This window comes from Zootermopsis nevadensis, unplaced genomic scaffold (assembly GCF_977971745.1).
Source record: "Zootermopsis nevadensis isolate Lab colony 2312 unplaced genomic scaffold, Znev_1.0 Znev_ptg000018l, whole genome shotgun sequence".
Classification (NCBI taxonomy): domain Eukaryota; kingdom Metazoa; phylum Arthropoda; class Insecta; order Blattodea; family Termopsidae; genus Zootermopsis; species Zootermopsis nevadensis.
Genome location: NW_028259150.1, coordinates 4,507,795 through 4,530,734, shown reverse-complemented (window position 1 = coordinate 4,530,734; position 22,940 = coordinate 4,507,795). Strand labels below are relative to the sequence as shown.

Sequence of the window (22,940 nt, the reverse complement as noted above, 5' to 3'; positions counted from 1 at the left end):
AGTCAGAAAATGTGGTTCATCCGTAACATATTCACAGCATGGAATTAGATTGTATTGCGAGAGTTATAATCTTGCATATACGCCTTTTCAAACATGATACACACGACCTTCACGGCACTGACGTGTTGACCTACATTGCAGATTGCGTTCCCTGACATTAATAACTCTGTCTTTGAAGACATTCATTTCTGCCGAGTAAGGGTTTTATAGGTTATGCCATTAGGCCCTCTACAAAATTACGTGTTTATTACCATGGAGATGAATCTTTATCGGTAAACTGATAGTCGTACAGCTAGTCGAGAAATACCCTGCCCTGTATGGAACCAGGAAATTCATTACAGTGTTCTCAAGAGGCCGCCATGATTTCTGTTGTAAGTGAAATTATTCTACCTTACAACCTCGTGCTTCATATTTTAAATCTAATTTAATATAAAACTCCCATCCACAGCTGGGATCTCCAAATTATCTCATTCGTTGAAATTCTGGCACTGAGACATTTTATGTGTATTTCTCGCATCTTCCTTGCGTGCTACATATCCCGCCCTTCTCGTTCGTATTAATTTGTTCATCCTAATAATAGCAGACGAACAAGGTTCTAAAGGTCTTCAGTATGCAGTTTTCTCCAACTTTCTGCAAACTTGCTCCTACTCAAGTCCAAATAATTATTATCCCCACCACCTCTGTTCTCGAACACAGAATATGTTTTTCCTTTAATCCAGTGGGAAAAATTCCACAGGCGTACAAGAACAACAAGTAAAATCACGATTTTAAATGCTGTAATATTTACTTCTGACATGAGCAACAAAGTTTTAAAGTTTAAAGTTTTACAATTTCTTTAACATACGATTTAAGTTACGACTGTAGTCTATTTGATGTGTAAAATAAGAAGGTATTTTATGTTTTTAACTTTGACAGATTAATATTTTGGTTAATCATTGTACTAACTTCGATTTCGGACTTCATTTTTTCCAACTACTGGTAATATTTAATTATGAACGACCATGATGGGAAAGATGCCGTCTGAGGCTACTTCAAGATGGCATGTGCTTGTCTTCTCTTTAAACAGTAGGCGGGAAGACAAAATATCCTGAACTAAACGGTATCAAGCATTCCTTGGATTAATCTGCTCATAATTTCTTCCTGAATGTAATTTCGATTTTACACCGTCGTTTTAGAATATGTATTTGAACATAAAATGTTTCACTGCTAAATGAAAATTAATTCTGCGAGAAACAATGTAAGTTCGCAGATTTGATCGCAGTATTTTGTTCTCAGAAACTCTCTCTGTGTCTGCAGTTTAAATAAGGCCGTTAAATATTTGGTGTTCGGTAATAAGAACTCAAGTCAACACAAATTACGTTCAACTTCAGCCCTTCTTACCGAATACCAAAGGAATGCCAGCTGCCAGTGCTGGTGAGTGACGGTTTTACATTCGATTTCTCAAGCACAGTGCAGCGGATTGTGTTCCCATGACATTTTTGTTGCATTTATAGAATTAGTCAGATTTGCTCTCGATAAAAACGCGCTTCATTGTCACAGGTCCAAGATATCAGGCCTTCAGTATGACTTTTTGACTTGGAGTATTCGCAAGAAGCAGCAGCATAAGGCAATGTCCTACGTAAGCGATAACAAGCGAGCTATGCGAGCTGCATAAGCAGCATGGGGTGTCATATGAAGCGGAGAATGCACCTTCCGTGTACTGCATGGTCAGAGCTTTGTTGCGCATGCGCCTTACTGGCCAGCGCAGCGACTCGCGCGAAAATATCAAAATATTTGATCTCGGACTTGGCCGCTTCGCTCGCTTCGTTGCAACCATCAACCCAGAAGCTATTTCTGTAATATCTAAACATGCCGTCAATGAATTAAAATAATTGCCTATTACAATTAGTTTTGTTGATGAGTATTACCAATAATATACTGATGGACGCTGTTTGATCTCTCTGTCTACCTTCAGACTTGTCTGATTTTTAGTATAGTGCATATGCAACATGGAAACAGTTCAGGAGGTGCGGTATTTCTCGTGGGTAGACTACACAGTGTTTGGCGCCATGTTACTTGGTTCTGTTGCTATTGGCCTTTACCATGGATGCAACGGAAGATTCACACGTGACAAGAACAGTGGACCAACAAGGAGCGACTCTGGAGAATTCTTGACGGCCAATGGGCAGATGGGTCCAATCCCTGTAGCAGTATCCATGTTGGCAGGGTAAGTGCAATATGACACTTAGCGAATAAAAAGTAGAAACTTTAGGTCTGAGGTTTTCACAACGGTGAGTATGAAGATTTCGGTCTTCTGGGTTGTTGTGCTGTGTAGTCTGGTCGATGTTAACCAACGTTTCAGAGGTCATACTGCCTCCGTCATCAGGACGATTCTTAGTATGAAGATTTCTGTCTCCTGGGTTGTTGCGCTGTGTAGTCTGGTCGATGTTTACCAACGTTTCAGAGATCATACTGCCTCCGTCATCAGGGCGATGACGGAGGCAGTATGACCTCTGAAACGTTGGTAAACATCGACCATACTACACGGCGCAACAACCCAGAAGACAGAAATCTTCATACTCATCGCCCTGATGACGGAGGCAGTATGATCTCTGAAACGTTGGTAAACATCGACCAGACTACACAGCACAACAACCCAGAAGACAGAAATCTTCAACTTTAGGTCTGTTAGCCAACACTAATTATTAAATTTGGTACGTTATATTAAAACACTCGTTAACCATTTTTGGGCTACGAATGAAATGTCTCGCTAATGATATAAAAATTAGAAATTAAACAATCGTGAACAAATCAGGGACTCTGGTTTGCCGGTCAGTACTAGTATATCAGACCTCAAAAAACATGGTGGAACTCTGTTAGTCACTGTACCGCTGTGTTTGCCTCTGCATGGAAAGTATGCAGTCCATCCCTTGATCACCATACTGTCCGATGCTATGTAAGATGCAAGTTGATAAAAGTTGTTAAATGAAGCACTTCGCAATGTTAGGAATATGGAACTTCGTTGTGAAGTGCTAAGCACTCCTGCTTCGTCTGTAACAACTCTCGTTTTCATAATCATCTAGAGTACCCCCAGGCAAATGCTGGAACACAGAGTTAAAGTAGACCACGGCCGTCTCCTCCTACAGAATTTATCATTCGCGACCATCCTGCCATTCGCTAAAAATGGAGGGAGTTGATAAATTTTCGTCAGTAAACTACAAAGCGTATAAAGATGGCTGTCTTCTGAGTTGTTGCGCCGTGTAGTCTGGTAGAAGTTTACCGACGTTTGAGAGGTCCTTGTTACCTCCATCATCAACAACCCAGAAGACAGCCATCCTCAAACTCACCGCCGTGAAAACCTCAGATCCTACATACAAAGCGTTTAATTTAAAAGGCAACCCTAACCAATTAGGCCTATCTGTTACATCAGTATAACAAGACAAATGAGTTTTCTGTTAGGAAGAACTTCCAGAACACCTTTACAGCTGATGCTGAAAATGTCCATTGCCTTCTCGAAGACTAGTCAAGCCTTGAATACCACACCGAAAATTATTCTTACCAATGATCTTTTGTAGCGAAGCAGTTGTGTTCCCAGTGTGGAGTTTCGGAATGTCTCACCTGTCGACACTGTCTGACGCCAGACATCCTGTGTTCCCAGATTTTGCTAACTTTCGGTGTAAGACGCATTGCTAAATGCTTCACGAACAGTAGCAAGCGATTTTGATGCGAAGTAATGTTCGATAATGAACACCGTATTTGCACCTGCACAACTTTTGCACAACTGGTGTGAGTGGCGGCCTAGCAATACGGATGACCTTGACTCGAGTTTTACAAGGGCGGTTGGGACAGTTCATCACACAAGGGTGGACCTGCTTCTGATTTAATTTTTATACGATAATATGTGATTGATGTTGAGTTGCGTTTCAAATGTTACGCCCTGTGTATGTCGAAATATTTACTCTTAGGAAGCAGACATACCACGAGCAATCTTGTCAGTTATCTGAAATAGTTTTAGGCTCTTACTAATTCTGAGTCGATTTAGGCTCGAGCGCATAATCCGTGGAAGTTAATGAAAGTTTGTTTCGGAAGCTGTTTCTGGTTTGTGTGGTAGAGACATCCTTGACCTTAACATTCTTTAACCGTCACTCAAATCCTTCATATAAATGGATTGGACCGTTTAATGAATAAACTAAACCATGTGTCAGATGGCTTGACCGATATACAGAACTGCAAAGCTCAACGTTCGCTCGTTCGTTCGTCCGTCCGTTCGTCCAGCCAACAGAGAAGAAAGAACCTTCAGACATGAGAAACCGGCAGCCTAAAGCAAAAAGACCAGATGAATAGAATGAATTGTGTGTAAATGTGCTCCCATGTGGTGTATTGGTCTTGCAGCATTCCTAACCAGTAATTCGATATTTTCCGTTTGAATGAAATAAATTTTATGCACACGCTACCACCAAAATCGGCCGTTAAGTCATTTTATATTTTGGTCGTAGACCTCAGTTTGTTACTGTTCGTGTGTAATAAAACGTGAAAGTAAAATTCTGTTCAACCTGTTTTGTAGTGGTTTTGCAGATTAAACACACATTTGTTCCGTTACTCGCAGGAATATTATTTATAGGCCAATTGTCTGCTCAGAATACCTGCCGCTATGTAAAATTAATCCAAAGGTTTTGAAACAAATCCCCCAAAATTCATAAACTTCGGCATACAGTGTGTGGAAGGAAGAGTTGCTCCTGGTTGCTTACCTAAGTACCACGTCATGCAAACATATGGTGGAACAGAGTTTTTTAACATTGGCACTAGATGCAGTGCCTCAGCAACTTTACTCCAGAGGAAAGGACCCCAGTACCCATTGGATAGGAGGCTGTGGGACCCAGAGTTGATCTGGATATTGTGGCAAAGAAATAAATAAAACCATCCTGCCAAGAATTGAACCCCAGTTGTCCAGCCCATGGTCTAGTTAAGGTCTAGTAAATAAACCACCACAACTTTAATCTGGTGACGTTTTAGTGTGCAAAGTAAATTACGTAAAAACGGATTTCCTGAAGCCATATTCAATTTGGCTGAAATATTTCAAATTATGTTATTCTCAAGAGCCAATCGTTTAGCTGAAAGGAAAGTAATTATGCTATGCATCATAAAATGATCTGTTTTCTAACATAAGTTCATTCATACTGGTATATACAAATAATAATAATATAATATAATATTTTATTACATTCAATGGATCCATAAGACAGTCAGATGACGAATAATAATTCAATTCAATTCAATTCTTTATTATTTGTGTGCTGTATCAACAGCCTGAATGCCAATTACAGATACAGCACACAGATGAGCACACGAAAACAATAAAAACAAAAGGCAAAACAAGCAGAATATAAACTACACTAATACGGAGGACGATAATACACAAGAAAATTGCATCTAAATATATTAGCATATTTGTAATAATAATTTAAATCAATTAAGTAAATTAAAGTGTGACAATTTTCGTCTCGAATATGTCCAAATCCCTGCAGACGACATTAGCAGCTGATGCGCATCTAGCAGAAGGACTGTTTTTGATCAAAGGGCTAAAACTGAACATAGAAAAATCTCTCAGATTCCGAGCAGGGACACGGATACCGACAGCTTCCAGACGGGAAGGACAGCATTTAAAACCGCGGTAAACCTGCGCAAGGAACAGTGCATCACTGCAATGCCTTCTCTTACGCAGGGTCTGGAGTTTTAAATACTCTAAAGCATCAGTGTAGCTGTAATGCACTTGGGGGAGGAGACGATAGTAGCAATAATAATAATACAATGCATATTATAAAGTACAATTCATACTATTACATAAATTTCACATAATACAAACAAAGGGTTCACCGAAAGTAATGATAAATTACAAATAGATCTACCCATTACACACAAGAAAAATTTATCACTTATTTGTAAACAACATAAATTCATTGACAGTGTAAAAGGAGTGTGTAATTAAGTATGTTTTTAATGCTACATTAAATTGTGCCTTTTTATTTACAAGACTTGTGTTACTGTTTGTTTTTCAGATTCCTGTCTTCTATAACTCTTATGGGTCAACCTGCAGAAGTATATCTGTTTGGACCACAGTTATGGATGTTCGGTTTATCTAGTTTCGTCTGCATTCCCATCATTGGCTATATCTTCATTCCATTCTACCATAAAATGCAGTACACCTCAGCTTATAAGGTTGGTACTTGTCAAGATGTTATTTGTTATATCTACTTCAGATCTTTAACAGATCTAAATACAGTAGATGTCACTAAGTGCATGATGTTGGACTTACCCACACGTTACTTATTCTTTCCCTTATTTTACTCCTTGTCTTTGACTTTCTTCTTCTCCACAGGTTAATAAGCCTTTTGTTTTGAGTGTAAATCATTCCACTTATGCAGTTTGTCAGGGCCTCTTGTCTTTCGTTAAGAAAGGTATCTCTTACTTCTTTCATGAATTGCACTTCACTCCACTCTTAAATTGTTAAAAAAATTCTTCTATTTGTTTGATAACAACATTGTTGTCAAATATCTTTGCCTTTTACACGACTGGCCATGCAACAAGGAAAAACCTTGTTATACTTCTCAAAATGTTAATAGGTTCATTATTAATTCATTATATTCTTTGTGTTTGGTTTCAGTATTTTGGACAGCGTTTTAATCGCTGGCTTCAGTTATTTGCGTCTGCAATGTTCTCCATCCAAATGGTTATTTACTTGGCCTTAGTTCTGTATGCACCAGCCCTTGCACTCCAGCAAGGTAAGTGATGAGGCACTCAAGTTCTCCTGAAGAAGCCAAAATAACCCAGAGCAGTAACTGGTTGCATTCTGTTTAAATGGGGTTTGATTCCTGGGCAGCCAAAAATTTAACTTTGCCTTCACACTTGGACCAGTTGCAGGACCCATTGAGCCTCCTGTAGGATGGGTAACAAGAAACCCTTTCAGCCAGTCTCTTAGTAACCCCCTTACATATTCAGCCAGAATATATCCTATTTGCATATGGAATCGAACCCGAGACCCCAGGATTACAAGGCCAGCGTTCTAACCGCTAGACCACCGTGGTGGTTCTATATCTATATCTATATAATTATGTGTTTAATCTTTTTTGAGCTTATTTATATGAATGGTCTACCAAATGAATTATTCTGTGTTCCAGTGACTGGTCTTGATACTAATACTGTTGTCACCATGATGTATATTGTTGTCATCTTATACACAACAGTTGTGAGTATTGTTTTGTAAGGAGCATGTATTATTCCCTGTAGTTGTGACAGATTTTGTGAAGAGAAGCCTTTAAAGTTGATCAGCTTAATGAGCATGAATTTAGTTTACAATGTACTGGAGGCTCAGGATTGCCTGAGAAGACTTCATTGAAAATTCTCTGTAATCACACTCTTATACCCCTTGTAGATAAAACTGAATATTGCTTATGTTACTGACAGGGAGGAATAAAAGCCGTGATATGGACAGACTGTTTCCAAGTTCTGATTCTCTACTCATCAATGTTTGGTGTGCTGGTGAAAGGAACTATAGATGTTGGCGGACTGGCCGTAGTCTGGGAACGCAATGTTCAGTCGGGACGTTCAGATTTCTTCAAGTACGTTGTGGTAATCAGATAGTCACCCCGACTTCTTTAGCCAAATGAATGTGACCTCTGGTCCACATCATCATTGTGTTAAGAATCCAGTATCTAGTTCTGTTCAGATTATCAATGTTTCAATCAATGGTATTCATGCACTGCAGTGCTGGTATAGCAGTAATGTTTATAGACATGTATTTGGGATGTATTTTCTTTAGATCTTGGCTGGGTTATGGGCAATTCTGATTGAATGGAATATTAAACTGAATTAAGAAATGATCACATCATTCCAAATCTTCACTTATTTATAATTTATAATCATATTCCCATCACATTCAATGCTGTATAACCTTTGCAATTGAAACAGTGTTATAAAAACTTGAAAATCAAGCTATCTATCAATACTGCCGTGTTGTACCAGTACTGTTTTGTTTGTGTTCTCGGTTACATTTTCACAGACCGGCACTAGTTTTTTACCAAAATTTTACAAATCCATGAAAATGCAAAGTATAGCTTATAGCACAGTGTTAATGTTTTCACTCTATCCTGTTTGCAGACCTTTCACAGTGACATAGGAACAAACTGAATCTTACAACTCCTACCCATCAACGTTTCATGAAGCATATAGTCAACATTTATTCATAGGTTATTTACCAATGCTGTATCAATTTCTGAGGTTATGTTATATCAATTTAGTGGTTCTTTACACTCAGATCAAGTGAGAAATATAATAATTTCTGCCACCCTCATATTGTTTTGCCAGTTTGCAAGTTTGTAAGTGATTAGAACCTACTGCTGTTTATATTGCATGAGTCAGTGGTTTCTGTTTTTATTGGTGAAATAACTGGTGGCAAGCTTTCACGTTTCAATATCACATCCCCATCCCACCATCTTCAGTCATTTGATGTTATTTTTCTAATTAGCATCAAAATCAGTAACTGTCATGTAAATAGTCCCTACAATATCAGAAATGAACAATAAGGAAACAAAAAATGAGAAAAGAGCCTTACGGCATGCTCAGCCAATATTGTTGCAGGCGTGTGTTAGAAATTCAAATCCTTTTCTTGCATTGTTATGCACGCAGGAGTTCATATAAAAGCTGACCATTGTCTGTCCATATTTACACATTGTTGGTATGGATCTTAACACATCTTCGTAACGCTGTTTTAGCCGAATGACCCTTCCATATAGACGTATTTACATCAAAATAAACAATCTTACGTATCAGAAACAGTATGTATGCAATACAGACAGTGACAAGAGTCAGACGTAGGATGTGGCAATACATTTTATAAAGACAGAATTGGAGGTGCATCTTTGCCAGTCTGTCTCACTCACTGACTTCATATGTTTCTGATTTATTGTACTAGATGCTACTAATTTAACTATAGCCATTGCTTACAAAGGTGAATACACACACACACACATATACACTATGACAGATTTGTCCAGTTATTGAACATACTTGTGATGATGATCTTGTATGTTCCTAAAGCTACAATTTGTAAATTTGGAATTAAAGTAATTATCATATATATATATATATATATATATATATATATATATATATATATATATATATATATATATAATGGTCTGTGAGCATGAAATAATATTGTGATTAGGATACTGTTTTAATCCTAAACTAGAAATTTCTCTTTGTATAAGCTGAAACATTTGAGGAAAAGTAGGTATCATACATTTTATCATAATTTATTGTTAAACTGAGTTTAGCTGGTATATGATTATTCTTCTTCCAGTTGGTCCATTGATCCTACAGAACGGTATACACTGTGGGGTTCCTTAATTGGTTCTGCATTTCTTCATGTATCAGTGTATGGAGCTAATCAGCTGCAAGTTCAGAGGTATCGCACAGTGGCCACAATTGAGCAAGCACGCCAGTAAGTGAAGAATTGATCTTTTAGTATAGTATCTTGATAACATATTAAAAATTATTGTGTATGATATTTCTTATGCACAGTTGGTACTGTAATGGTTAAGTGATTGAAATGTGTAAAATATTCACATTACTTTAATGTGGAAAGATGGTAAGAAAAGTATATCTCTGCTGACATTGTTAAACATTTATGTTTCTAGAGCATATGGTCAGTATTTTCATTGTTATACTTATTATTATGAAGATTTGTTCAGTTTTAGAGCCATTCTGGACATCACGTTAAAAAGAGAGATTCCATTTGTCGCTACTGGGAAACAAACAATCCACCATCCATGTCCAATCAATTTACTCTTTGAGCTGTTATAGCTTCTTTCAATTGTATAGATACAAGACTTAACATATTGAATACCAGCTACTTTAAGCAATTGCAAATAATGTCTTTCCATCATGTTTGCTCATCTACAGTTTGTGGAAAAGTAATTAGTACAAACTCCACAGTGTCACAGAATTGACAGACACTTAACACATATTGTGGTTTTTAAATATATAGGAATAAGGTGTGAGGGTGTGGACAAGACTGAATTAACCCAAGGTAATGTCTAATTCAGGGTGGTCCAACTTTTTCCTCGCTCGGGCCAGAATAATTTTCCTGTTTGACCTCACTGGTCTAATTAATGGGCTTTTGTGAGTATGGTAATTAACCTTAGCATTCAATAAAAGTGTGAAATTTCTTAAGCAGATAAGAACATTGTTTTATGAAATAATTTGTGTTGTGGAGTGAGATCATTAGTTACATTATTTGTTTACTTTTTGAGAATATTTTAAGACATTGAATTATATTTCTAATGTTCATTGGGCTAATAGAAGAAGTGCATGTGTCTGTACATTTACAAAATGTCTTTCACAGGATGATTTGGATCAACACTTTTGGTTGGACTGTGGTGGTGATTCTTACAGTATACGCAGGGATGCTGATATTTGCACGATACTATGACTGTGATCCTCTTTCAAGTGGTGTGAGTAAAGATATTTTATTAAATTAAATTTTTTTCTTAATTTTGAAAAATCTTCATGGTCACTATGTTGGTTAGTCACTTCACACTGCTGGGCAACATATTTTGGACTCATTTGTCCATTTTCTTGCCCTTAGCATATTAATAAAACATATAATTGACTATATCGTTAGGGGCCAAAAGATGGACTAATGAGTCACCCAGTAGAATAGAATAAAACTGAATTTATTTATTTATTTACTTATTTACATTTTATAGATCCTTCATATCTCCAAGTCAAGGATGTAGAACATATCATAGCACAAATCACAATAGTGTGAACACCGAATGTCTCTCCAGTCAAATTCCAGGAATGCACCTTAAATTAGCTCATGACAGCTTCCTTTCACATCCTTGCCAATTCATTATTTACTGTCATTCTCTCATTTGATGTTATTTTGAGCTACTGAATTTAGCATCATTAAGTAAACTATAAACAAATAAGAAGTGTGAAGTGAAATGAGTGAAGTTGTGAAGTATACAGCTTTTTGTTGTGTGAAGATGGACATGTAATATGTATTATCTCTATTATTGAATTCACTAAACGACACTCAAATGTATTATTCTGTATGAAGACCAGTTTTCCACTGGTAATCACTAATCCACTGATGCTCCATGCTCATCTGTCACTGCTCCAGGGGCATGTCAGTCCATGTGTGGGTTTCATCTCTCACTCAGTCATTAATATACTGGAATTAAAGTGACATCAAATGTTGTGGCAATGTTTCACTGCTGCTTCATGTTTGAGCAATGGGCCTACCTGATTTTAATATAAACCAAAACACTGGCAGGAGTGAGACATTTTGTGTTTTTCCTCATTCCAAACAAATGACTAATTGATTAGTTTCTAGTGACATTTTTCAAATGCTTGATTTAGGCAGCAGTGAATGACAGCATGATAGCATGTATGATGAATTAGAAAGGATGTGGAAGGAAGCAGTCATGTCCTATTCCAGCATTTTCCTATAGAAACTTAGGAAAACTAAAAGAAACCTGTCAGCACAGCTGGTCTTTTGACCAAGATTTAAACCTGGGGCCTCCAGACTAAAACTGCTAACTACTACTTAGTCTAAGCTTAGTTATTAGAATTAAACTACATCCAATTCCTTCCTGCTGCTTTCTAGTTCATGATGCACAATCAGTCTCTCAAGTTGTTTTAGGTTATATAAACATGAAATTGAATTTCATGGTAAAACTCTTGGGTATAGTTCATCTTTTAAATGAAATTGAATAGTAATTTGTTACATGATTGATTGATGGACGGATTAATTTATTTTGCCATGACCTATATTGTATGTAAACATGAATGTGAGAGGTGACTCTCGAAATATATAGTTTTTAGTTAAATAATGTATGTATTTATATTTTATTAGGTTCTGAGTAAACCAGACCAACTGTTTCCTCTGTATGTCATGGACTCACTAGGAGACTATGTTGGTTTCCCAGGTCTTTTTGTGGCAGGAATATTCAGTGCAGGCTTGAGGTTAGTCGAGTTCCTTCTGAAATCCTAATAGGAGTACGGTATTAAAATATTTTATTCTGAATTTCTTATTACTAGAACTGTTTCCAGTGAATAAAATATTTACCTTTAGTTGTTTCATTAATTGTCAAATTAACCTGCTTAGTCAATACAGCTAGATCCTGATCAACAGATATTAAGATAAGTCATACAGTTAGTAATGTGGAATCTAAAAATGACAATAGGAAATTTACGTAACAAAGAAGCAGTCTTTCTTGAAAAGCAAGTGTTACTCAGCTATTGAAGAAATTCTGCACTTATATGGAACCGAACAGGTTCATTACCATGATTATAAGAGCCTGCCACTGTACCTTTTTCTGAGTCAGATGAATCTAGTACACATTCTCAATACATTAATCTTATAAGATCCATTTTAATATTATCATCCCATCTATACCAGTGTCTAAAGTAATCTCAGATAGGATGTACCAAACATTCTAGGTTTAGTTTTGTTTCAAAGTTTCAAAACTGAAGGAAATAATGTCATGTATCTTGAAAAATTAACAGAGCATGATTTCTAATTTACTTGATTAATCAGTGTGTGGCAGTCCTATTTACTCTCCGTATACCATTTCATTTTCAGTGATGATACCTGTGATTAGTTTCAATATGCAAACTTTTCTGATAGGAAAGAGGTAGATTATAGCAGTAAATTTGTCACTCCTCTCATCTGTTTCAGTACTGTGTCAACAGGTCTGAACTCATTAGCTGCCATATGGTGGGCTGAATTAGATGAAACTGCATTGAAAGAATCTCTCTCTCAGCGCAGATCTGGACTTACTGTCAAATTCCTGGCGCTGTTCTTTGGATTGCTCTCTTATGCACTGGTATATGTTGTGCCATATATGGGAGGCCTAGTTCCTGTAAGTTGTATTAAAGGTAGTAATTGAAAGTATTGTTTAATGTGAATATTGTGTCATATTATTATATGTTATATTTATAACTGTGCATTAATTTCTTCCAGGTTGCCATTTCTTTGTCAAGTTTTTTCTCAGGCTCTTTCTTGGGATTATTTATATTGGGAATTTTTGTTCCATGGGCAAATACTGCTGTAAGTACCAAAATATACTTCTGTCAGTACATATTTGTTTAATGATTTCATCCACTTCATGATCAGTTTGTATAGTCCCATTATATACCTCCATTTAAGGATTCCTTCAATTTAATGTTGAGTTTAAGTGTAGTGCTTTGGAGATTACAGTTGTGAGTTTCTCTGCACTACACAGAACATATGTATATTCTGTGACAGGGCGCAGCGTGTGGCCTGACAGTCGGAATTGGAGCTGTTGGTTGGCTGGCTGTTGGAGCCCAAATGATGTCAGACAAGGGTCAGGCAATTTACACACCTCTGCCACTATCAACTGAGGGTTGCTCCATTGTGAACACAACAGTGTTAGCAGATGACAGCAAGTGAGTCACTATTGCTTAACCCTTCAATAGTTACTGTTCAGCTGACCTGTCCATCATATGACTGAAACCCTTATGTCTTACCTACAAGAGGATAACTAATGTTGTTGTCCATAATTTGAAGCATAATTTTCAGTATATACTGTGAAGACCTACTAGAATATTAACATTCTCCCATGCAAAATAGAGTATGTCCCCTGGCAAAATTAATGTACTAAAATGTAATATATAAAGGGCATTTAAATTACAATAAATTATTCCTGGGAAACCAGTCTCCTTGTCTGGGGGTAGGCCAGTAGGAGTGGACAGATTCAGGCAGACTGGCCAACCTACACAACATTAAGTGTTGCTTGTCTTGGGAAAGTCTGTGAATGTTATCAGGCATTAACTATTCTTTACGTGGATCCTATTGGTTGTTTTATCTTATGGTTTGTATTCTTTGAAGTATGCTGGTGACTGTCTTCCAGGATCAACTTAAGTGAATCCCATATCCCTGTTGAAGTTGTCAGAATGTAGGTACCTACATTTCAGTGGTCTCTTTCTATAGGCAAAAGATCTTCAGTTTAGTGAAGTTGTAGACAAACTGGCTCTGGCAGCCACAGCAAAACAGGCACTATTCTTGACTTTGTTTAAGACTGAATATTCTTTAGTGGCATAGAGGTCATCTTACAAGATAGGAAAGTAAAACCATAAAAGAATGGCTGCTACATTAACTAGAATACACATCTTTACTTTTGGCTGCTTTGACATTGTCCCTCCACTTAACTTTTCGGTACAGAAGTAATTATGCTATTGTTTTCACCTTAAAAATGTGTATCTGAGGACTAATAAAATAAATAATAATACAATTTACAATGTAGTTAAAACTTTTAAACAGATGTGTCCAAACTTAGAGCCAGTGCCATGTGTATTTGTATGTATTATTTTAATTGATGTATCCCAACAGTTTCAACTGTTAGAAATAGTATAAATAAAATTTCATCTCTGACACATTTTATACCATTTTTTAAACTTAAAAAAGTAAGAACATCTCCAAATCTCTTTAAATAGTTTATAGAAACAGGAAAGTAGGGGTTTAATTCTGTATTGTAGTTACAAATTACATGTATTAACAACATCATAAATTTGTGAAGTTAGGCCATTAGAAACGCTTATTTCATTTTCAGCATTCATGTCATCCAGTAACCTTTTAAGAGAGCATTCAAGTCATTATCTTCTAGTTGGGTGTTGTTTATTAGTACCCATGTAGACTAATATGTACAATTTTCTCTTTTATCTCTTTTTAGGCCCATTCAGCTTGCATTTGTTTTGTATCGAGTGTCATTCTTGTGGTATTCTCTGTTGTCCCTTGTTCTAACTGTGGGAGTCGGAATGCTGATCAGCTTTCTGTATAGCTTGCTATTAAGGAAACCTGAAGACAAAATGAAAAGCCAGACACACAGTACTCCTGTGCTCAAGCTAACAACAGCTGTCACGAACATCAGCATGAATCCAGGAGCATGCAAGTTGCTTCTGAATGAAGCAGAGATGAAGGATGAGAATGCAGTAAAGGTTAGTTCTAAGGGCAAAGTTCCTCCAGTGCTGTTATCTAGTAGGGATGTATAGTGTGGTGTTGGTGGTGGTGTGCTATGTTATATGTGTTGTGACTGACTTAATGTACATATGAGCTGTTGAGTTGGAAGTATGGCAGATGAACTAGAAGGCTCTTATATAGTTTTATACACAAAGAAATAGTAAAAGAAAAGTTGTTCTTATGCTGAAATGCCACATCATAAATATATACAGGAAAGTATAAGTAAAATTCTACATATTCTTAACCTCACTAAATGGGTTCAAGTGGTCAGCTTCGTGATGCAATTATTTCACCCCCAAGGAAAGAGTCTACAGAAGGTTTTGTGTGCCTCTATGTCAGCCTGTAGATACTGTTAAAGAAAGAGTATTGTCAAACTGAGAATCAAAACCCAATTGTTCAGAAATTTAAACATTGTGGGGAGATTATACTTTATAATGGCAGCTTTTCAAAAGGTACCCTAAAATTATTACTGAACTATTAATATATTAATAAAACACGCAATAAAGCAAGTATTCAGTTGAAAGTTAATTGGTAAATACATTTATGAAAACATACATTAGTAAACCATAATACTTAATACATAATCCTGCTCAATAAACATGTTTTTAAAAATATGGTGATGCTAAACATGTTTTATTGTTTAAAATATATCACTTTGAATACAATCTTGTATGAGTTCATGTACATGTGAATGTAAATTGGTGGCTACACTTACTCACAGTGATTTTATCTCTATGGGCATTTCTCTTACATTGTCATTCATGATAATTTTCATTTTACTTTCATTTTTTAAATGTATTTGCCAACAATAATTTGCTCTTCAGCATGGCTGTGTTGTAACAATTTTGTAGCACATCATAACAGGTGAAGATATGCTTGTTTTTAATTGTGTTCAGAATTGATTGTATTTGCTTGATTTTAATTTACCTCAAAATATATGCATGCTGAAATTCTGAAAGGTAAGTAAGAAAAATTTACCCATAAGTTATACATAAGTTACTGAATATTTACAGTAAAAAGCTGTTATGCAATAGAACATATTTGGATAGCTGTCATTTAAATTATTACCAGTTAACATGTTACTGATGCTTTTAACTGACATATGTTGTATTAGAATCAAAGAAATACAATATTCTACCTCAATGAACATTCATAATTGAAAATTATGCATGAGGATATATGAAAAAAATATAAGTTGCCAGAATTTCCCAGTGGTATATGACTGAAAGAGAAGTAATTGCAATTTACTTACCTAGTGAGAATCTATGCTAACAGTGTAGTGATGCTTAACACAAACTATTTAATCACTAAGAGGAAACAGGGAAATTTTATTAGTTGTAAAATAGCAATTTTTAGCTGTGGTAAAATAACAAGGAGGAACATATTTGGATCTGAAAGGGAGGGAGACAAATCATGGAGAAACTGCATAATGATGAGCTTCACAGCCCATACTTCTGATATTGTTAGGGAGATTAAATCGAGGAGGATGAGGTGGGCAGGACATGCAGCACATGTGAGGGAGGGGAGAGGTGTTTACAGGGTATTGGTTAGGAGGCCTCAAGGGAGGAGACCACTGGGAAGACCTAGATGTAGGCGGGAATGTAACATTAAGATGGACCTTAAGGAGATAGAAATCGATTGAGCAAACTGGATGCAGCTAGCTCAGAATATAGTCCAGTGGTGGGCTTTTCTGCACATGGTGGTGAACCTTCAGGTTCCTTAAAAAAAGTAGGCTATTCTTTGACAAGCCAAGTATACAATAAACTCTTCAAAGAAATTCCTGCACCATAGAGTTAGTAGTAAAATAACATGAATTAGAATTTGCAGAACAGAAACTTGGCTGTGTACTTACAGCATCCATGGTCTGCCATTGAGAAACATTGCTGCAGTGCATACAGTGTCACAAACTGGAGCTGTTAACAAAGTGCTGTAACCAAATTTGTGTTAGAAATAATCATAACTTCTTCTATATGTCTTACAAATAACGTTATTCTACATGAATTTACAATGGAGACCTTTACTTTGAAGAGGGTTTATTTTCATGTTGTGTTACTGTGACCCTAGATTTTGTCAGGAGAAGTCCCATTCAATATTCATCATCAGTGCATTGAAGACCATTAGATGGCCCCTGTAAGATGAAAATGAAGTATAAATTGTTTATTTAGTTATCTTATAATGATGGCATCAGAAAAACCGATAATAATGACAACAATGGAAGTTGATGAAATTTGTTTAGTGCCAAAACAATGACAGAAACTGTAACCTTCATTGACCATATATCTTGCATCTTGGCTTATGTGCTGTCCAGATAATATGCATTGCAGTAGAGCATTGCTAAACTAGGAACTCCAGAATTAAAGCCCTGTAGTATGAAGGTTTAAACCCCAATTTTTGTAAAATAAAGGTTAGGAAACCAGTTCTCGAGTAGATCATTATATTGTAATGCCCATTATTTGCCACTATTAAGACAGGAACTGTGAAACTTCTATTATTTTCATCAAACTGTTATGATGGCACAAGTAAAACTCAAAATATGAGATAAAATAACATATTTATGCATTTCTGAGAAAACTGCATGTATTAATTTCCATGAGTGACTTTTTAAAGAATTATTGTATGATTTATGTTTAAAATTTAAAGCAAGAAAGGTTTGAATTTTTATTTTCCCCTATTTAATTCTGATGAAACAGAACTATAACAATGAACAAGACTTTTCAATGTTATGGCAAGACAAGTATGTCTCTCATTTTTCAGTAATTTTCATATGAACCCCTGAATACCTTTTAAGCCCATGAGATGGACTACAAAATTTACATAGTTCATAAGTATTTTTAAGTGAAGTGAAGATTATTACACTCTTCACTCTGCAGTATTTTGTTCCTTCTATAAGTTTCAGTATTTTAAATATACCTGTACAATCTATGATTGATTACCTCTTATTCCACTAATGTCCAAAGAGGTTATATATAATCACATTTTATACAGTATTAAATGTAGACAATAAGAAACAAATGACATATTGGTAGGTCCTTGCGTGATGTGCACTGTACATATATTGTACACTTACTGTTGTACTTTCATGAACAGTATTTTATAGCGACATGATATTTATTTTTCCCTTTTTTAATTCTGTTAAATATTAGTGTAATTAACGGTGATTTCTGCAAGTATTAATGGATACAGACCAAAAATTTGACACTATATAATCTCATCAGAATATATAGTATCAAGAAGCCTACAATGAAATTATAGTATTGGTGTGTATTCATCCAGCCACACTAAAAGTATCTAAAATTTAAGGAAGGAAGCTCATGGATGCATCATATTACTCATAGGTGGGCAAATCTTTGATCATTGCGGCGGGAAGGGGGGGGGGGGAAGAGAAAACTTGTACTTTCATGTTTTGGCATATGCCTCCCCTGTTCAGTTAATTTTTAAATGAATGTGATATATGTGTATTTTTTAATTGTGTTCAGACACAGCAGTAATTTAGTAATGTAGTACATATAAATATATAGGCATGACCTTGCAGCCAGCTGTAGTAGGCTTGACCACACACACACACGCACGATATTTCCAACTCTGACTCACATGATGATCTGTATGAATATTGTTATGGCATGGAAGTTGGTGTACATTTTTCTCTGCTACTAGCCCTCCAAAGAGATTATGAGACTTTTATATATACAAGAATTTTATGGGGAAAATGGTACAAATAAATAATTGTTGCTCTTAGGGCCACAATGTTTTTTCAGAAAATTTAATATTGAGAATGGAGTTGAGGTATATTTACCTGAAATATTGAAGAAATCTTTTTAGTATTATTACCATCTGAACAAATCCATTGAGTCTCAGTCATGACAAATTATTCTATCTTTTCTTTTCTCTTCTGCTGTTTTATATTCTCTTCTGTTCTGGTCTGTTCCAATCCATTCTGTTATATTCTATTCTACTCTGTTTTACTTTATTCTGTTCTATTCTAGTGTATTCTATCCTGTTATTCTTTTGTTCTATTCCATCCTGTTCCAGCTATACACATCTGAAGAAATAAGAATGAGCTTAAAATCGTGTTCATAGTTCGGAGTGTGTGGGTATTTTCAACATCCAGTGTGATTTATTTGCAATGTACAAGGTTTATTTTTATGATATTTAATTTATGGTCTTCAAGGTAAATACATGCATCTTAGAGCACCAAGTATTAGTTTACATATAGTTTATGCGAACAAAATGTCTTTCAGAAATGCAGATAGGTAATGTGGCATATAATTCATAAGAAATGATTGTATAGTTTACACACATGCACATATATATATAAAATCAAATGACTTTGCTTATATAAAAATGAAGTGCTAATATTTCTCAGCATGGAAATATGTAGCCTCATCAGTTTTTTATGTGATCATGCCCTATTAAATTGCACCCCCACTGCTCTGTTTGTCCAATCCATGCCACTCATTGCTCACTGCTAAATCTATTTAAAGGCTTCCAAGATCCTGACAAAGACATTAACCCTTAAGATGATAACTGCAGTGTTTGCTGAAATGGTAGAAACCCTTCAAAATTCCATACACCTAATCCCTGAATGTCATAGTTATGCATTTCATTTTTCATTGTATGCTGTGTCTTAGCTTCCTTTCAGTTTTTCACATGCATAAAACCATATGTTGAAGTATTCTGTGTTGCTTTATGTCATACCTGTAACTATTTTGTCTTATGTTGAACTTTAATTTGTAGATGTTGACATCCTTGGAAGTAAAGCACTTGTTTCTTACCTTGTGTTATATATTTGTGTTAGTCTTTGTTTCTGTCCAGTGCCACAAGCATTTTGTATTTCCTGCCAGTAATCAGTGTCGTTTCCTATGTGGGTAAGTACACAGTTTTCTCAACGGGGCTTGCTTATGATAAGCTTTTACCATAAGCAAGCCATTCCATTGTAAAGTGATTGATATGATTGAAACAGACTATATCCCTCATTATAATAGGGGCACAGTAATTATATGTTATTTTGTTCATTGCCAAGGTTCAAAATTACCATGTTTGATTTATTGATTCATAGGTTGTCTAAAGCACTGTTTAAACTGCAGTGTCAAAAAAGCACAAATGAGGTAGGCTGGAGGTCATGAATTGCAAGTAAGAATTTGTCAGGATGCAGATATGACCTGTTTCAAGGTACTGTCCTGCAATTCGCCTGGAGTGAGGAGGAAAATTATATAATGCCTTGAGATATCCAATGACCTGGCCAAGACTTGAACCTTGAGTTGCATCATCTGAAGAATTATTATGTGCATGAATATATATCTCAAATATGGCTTAAAAACTAATTTTCATTGTGCTTATAATACTTCATACCATACTGGCTTGTGTCATTTTTCACAAGAATTAAAATAATTCAGAATTAAAAAACATCGGTTGTTGAAATATTTGGTACCATCCATGGTTCCAGTCATGCATATGAAGATTTTAAAAAATAGTAATTTTACTGACACAACAAGAGTTCAGAGAAAATAACATAAAACAACTTTGCATAACTTTCATACTAAATTTTTAAACTAATTCCAAACACCACCATGCTACAAAGGAATGATTCTAATCTAAATTTCACTGATATTTCATATCATGGGTTAAATACCTGGCATTATGTTACAAAAGGCCCTTGTTTCTTCTTTGTGGTCCTATCCAGTTTCAGTATATAAAGTACAATGGATATTTATATACAATTTTCAGTTTATACTGCATGTAGTGTTCTTTGTAGATTTAAGTAAATGTTATTTAATTATGCTGAGTTTCATATTGTATATTTGTCATTATTATTGATGCATAACAATGCAGTCTAATAAGCAAGCAGTATGCACCTATAAAGTTTTCGTGATTTTATTGTGAGGCAGTAAATAATTACATAAACAGAATCAATCAGGTATCAGCTGAAACAATAATGTGATACAGTTTGACAAACCACTACAGTCTCATAGACCAGACCTGAGTACTTAATGGTTAACAGTTTTTCATAATGAATAGTTTCAGATTTATAATAATTATTTTAAAATATTCTTTGCAGGTGACAATACAAGACAAGAATGGGACTGACAACTTTGGATTTATACCAGACACTAAAGAACATGCCAGTATTTCAAACAAATGTGAGGAAGTTCATTGACCTAACATACACAAATAATTTTAATTGGCATTAACCTTGTCATAAGGTAAGGGTCCTTCATATTAGTTTGAGTGTGCATAACAGCTGCTTAAACAAGGGAGTGCTATAGCAATAATTTTAGACAGAGAAAGTGATTAAATGTTCAATTAGAGCTCATGATTAACAATTTGGCAGCTCTAGTTTCCCATCTTAGAATTTCAGCTTCTTGCAGTATGAAATATTACATTTCTCCTTAAAAACATGTATAAGCTACAGTAATATTACATTTAGCCATTTTTATTTTAAAATGTCTTAATACATTTACATCATACTAATGAAAAGTGTCAAATAGGTAACTTCACCTATTCAGAGATTTCTTTCCACCAAATAAATCCAGAAAAGTTTATAACCACATTATCTCATGTATAGAATGCAAAGTGTAATGTGTTATACTATGTTATGCAATTCACGGCCTTAATATACAATTTTAAGAAACAAAAGGTAGGAAACTGCAGGTTTGGCATTAATGGAATTTTACATGAAAATCTGTACTGTGCATTGTATTGCTGCATCACATAGAGTTAAGTGCACGTTGCAGGACTGATGCTCATTTGCTTATGGAAATACATTCTTGGCACTTAATGCAGAAAAATAACACATGTTTTAGATTTTTTGTAAGCCAGCACATATTCCACCCTACAATGATGTCTCTGTATCCAGTATGCTTCTGTTTTACTGTAGATTACTTTGACACTTGTTTTCTGAAGAAGTCTGAAACCAGTAAATATTTTTTCACTTCAGTGTTTGAGCTTACACCTGTTGCAACATCCTTCATTATGATGATGTTATTAACTCAACCATTCTGTTTACACACTGAACATTTAAAAAATCCTTTGCTGCTTAGCTGGGAGGCTGGATCAACTTTTGAGCCTAAATAAATTAAAAAAAACTTATTTCAGACAGTAACACCAAGCACCTACAGTCACAGTACAATAAACATATTTTAAGATATGTCTTACCCACATATTTAACTTGTTGAAGCAGCATATGGGATTACTTAAGAGCTTTTGAATATTAGTCATATGATACATTTCAAAAGAACTTCCTTTTACAATGGTGTATGAGATCTTTCAAAACTTTTTGATTTTTTCTGTTATGCTTTATGTTATGTTTTATGCTGATTTCTGTAATTTTGTTTCACTATTATTTGTTTTTGTTTGTTTTATTTGTTTGATATTTCAATAAAGTTAATATTTTTTCCTCATATTTCTGTTTTCTTCTTGTTGTTGCTGTATAGCTGGAACAGGCTTTGACCCTAATCCATTGAGATAAGAAGATTTTTGTTTCATTTTTTGTTTTGCTATTGTTAATAAATGCTATTAACTGACCATTGTCACTGATGTTGTTCATACTGTTATATTGATTATGCATGATAAAATGTCCCAGATATAAACATCCATAGCCAATGACAGGGAAATCATAATCTTGAACTATATGAACACTCAATCATATTTAGAATATGGATGTTTGAAAAAGGGTGTCTTTTGGGTTGTTGCGCCATGCAGTCTGGTAGAAGTTTACCAGACTACACAGTGCAACAACCCAGAAGCACCCATCTTCAGCCTCACTGCTGTGAAAACTCAAATCCAAAATAGAATGGATGTTGGTTCATATTTTTCTGTGTTATCCTAATCGATTATGGTTAAATCTCCCACCCAGTAAGTCCAATCTTATGTTGAACAAGTTAAATGATCAGAAGATTGACTAAGAGAACTGAGTGAA

At 35.4% G+C, this 22,940-nt stretch overlaps 1 protein-coding gene across 17 annotated transcripts in view; it reads left to right on the top strand.

The window, feature by feature from the left end:
• The window catches only part of LOC110837383 (sodium-coupled monocarboxylate transporter 1), a 134,916-nt gene extending 112,494 nt beyond the window's left edge, over positions 1–22,422 (top strand). For 9 of the 17 annotated variants that reach the window (XM_087351157.1, XM_022079452.2, XM_022079461.2 and 6 more), the window contains 13 exons: positions 1,972–2,206; positions 6,036–6,195; positions 6,641–6,758; positions 7,155–7,222; positions 7,441–7,595; positions 9,338–9,478; positions 10,382–10,490; positions 11,900–12,009; positions 12,725–12,908; positions 13,010–13,096; positions 13,295–13,455; positions 14,739–15,003; positions 21,081–22,422. In XM_087351157.1, the coding sequence (XP_087207283.1) occupies positions 1,989–2,206; positions 6,036–6,195; positions 6,641–6,758; positions 7,155–7,222; positions 7,441–7,595; positions 9,338–9,478; positions 10,382–10,490; positions 11,900–12,009; positions 12,725–12,908; positions 13,010–13,096; positions 13,295–13,455; positions 14,739–15,003; positions 21,081–21,179 (1,875 nt within the window). In that variant the 5' untranslated portion in view covers positions 1,972–1,988 and the 3' untranslated portion in view covers positions 21,180–22,422. Of the gene's footprint in view, positions 1–1,954; positions 2,207–6,035; positions 6,196–6,640; positions 6,759–7,154; positions 7,223–7,440; positions 7,596–9,337; positions 9,479–10,381; positions 10,491–11,899; positions 12,010–12,724; positions 12,909–13,009; positions 13,097–13,294; positions 13,456–14,738; positions 15,004–21,080 lie in introns of all 17 variants that reach the window. The other 8 variants (XM_022079453.2, XM_022079451.2, XM_022079455.2 and 5 more) reach the window with 1 other exon arrangement.
• Positions 22,423–22,940: the final 518 nt, after the last annotated feature.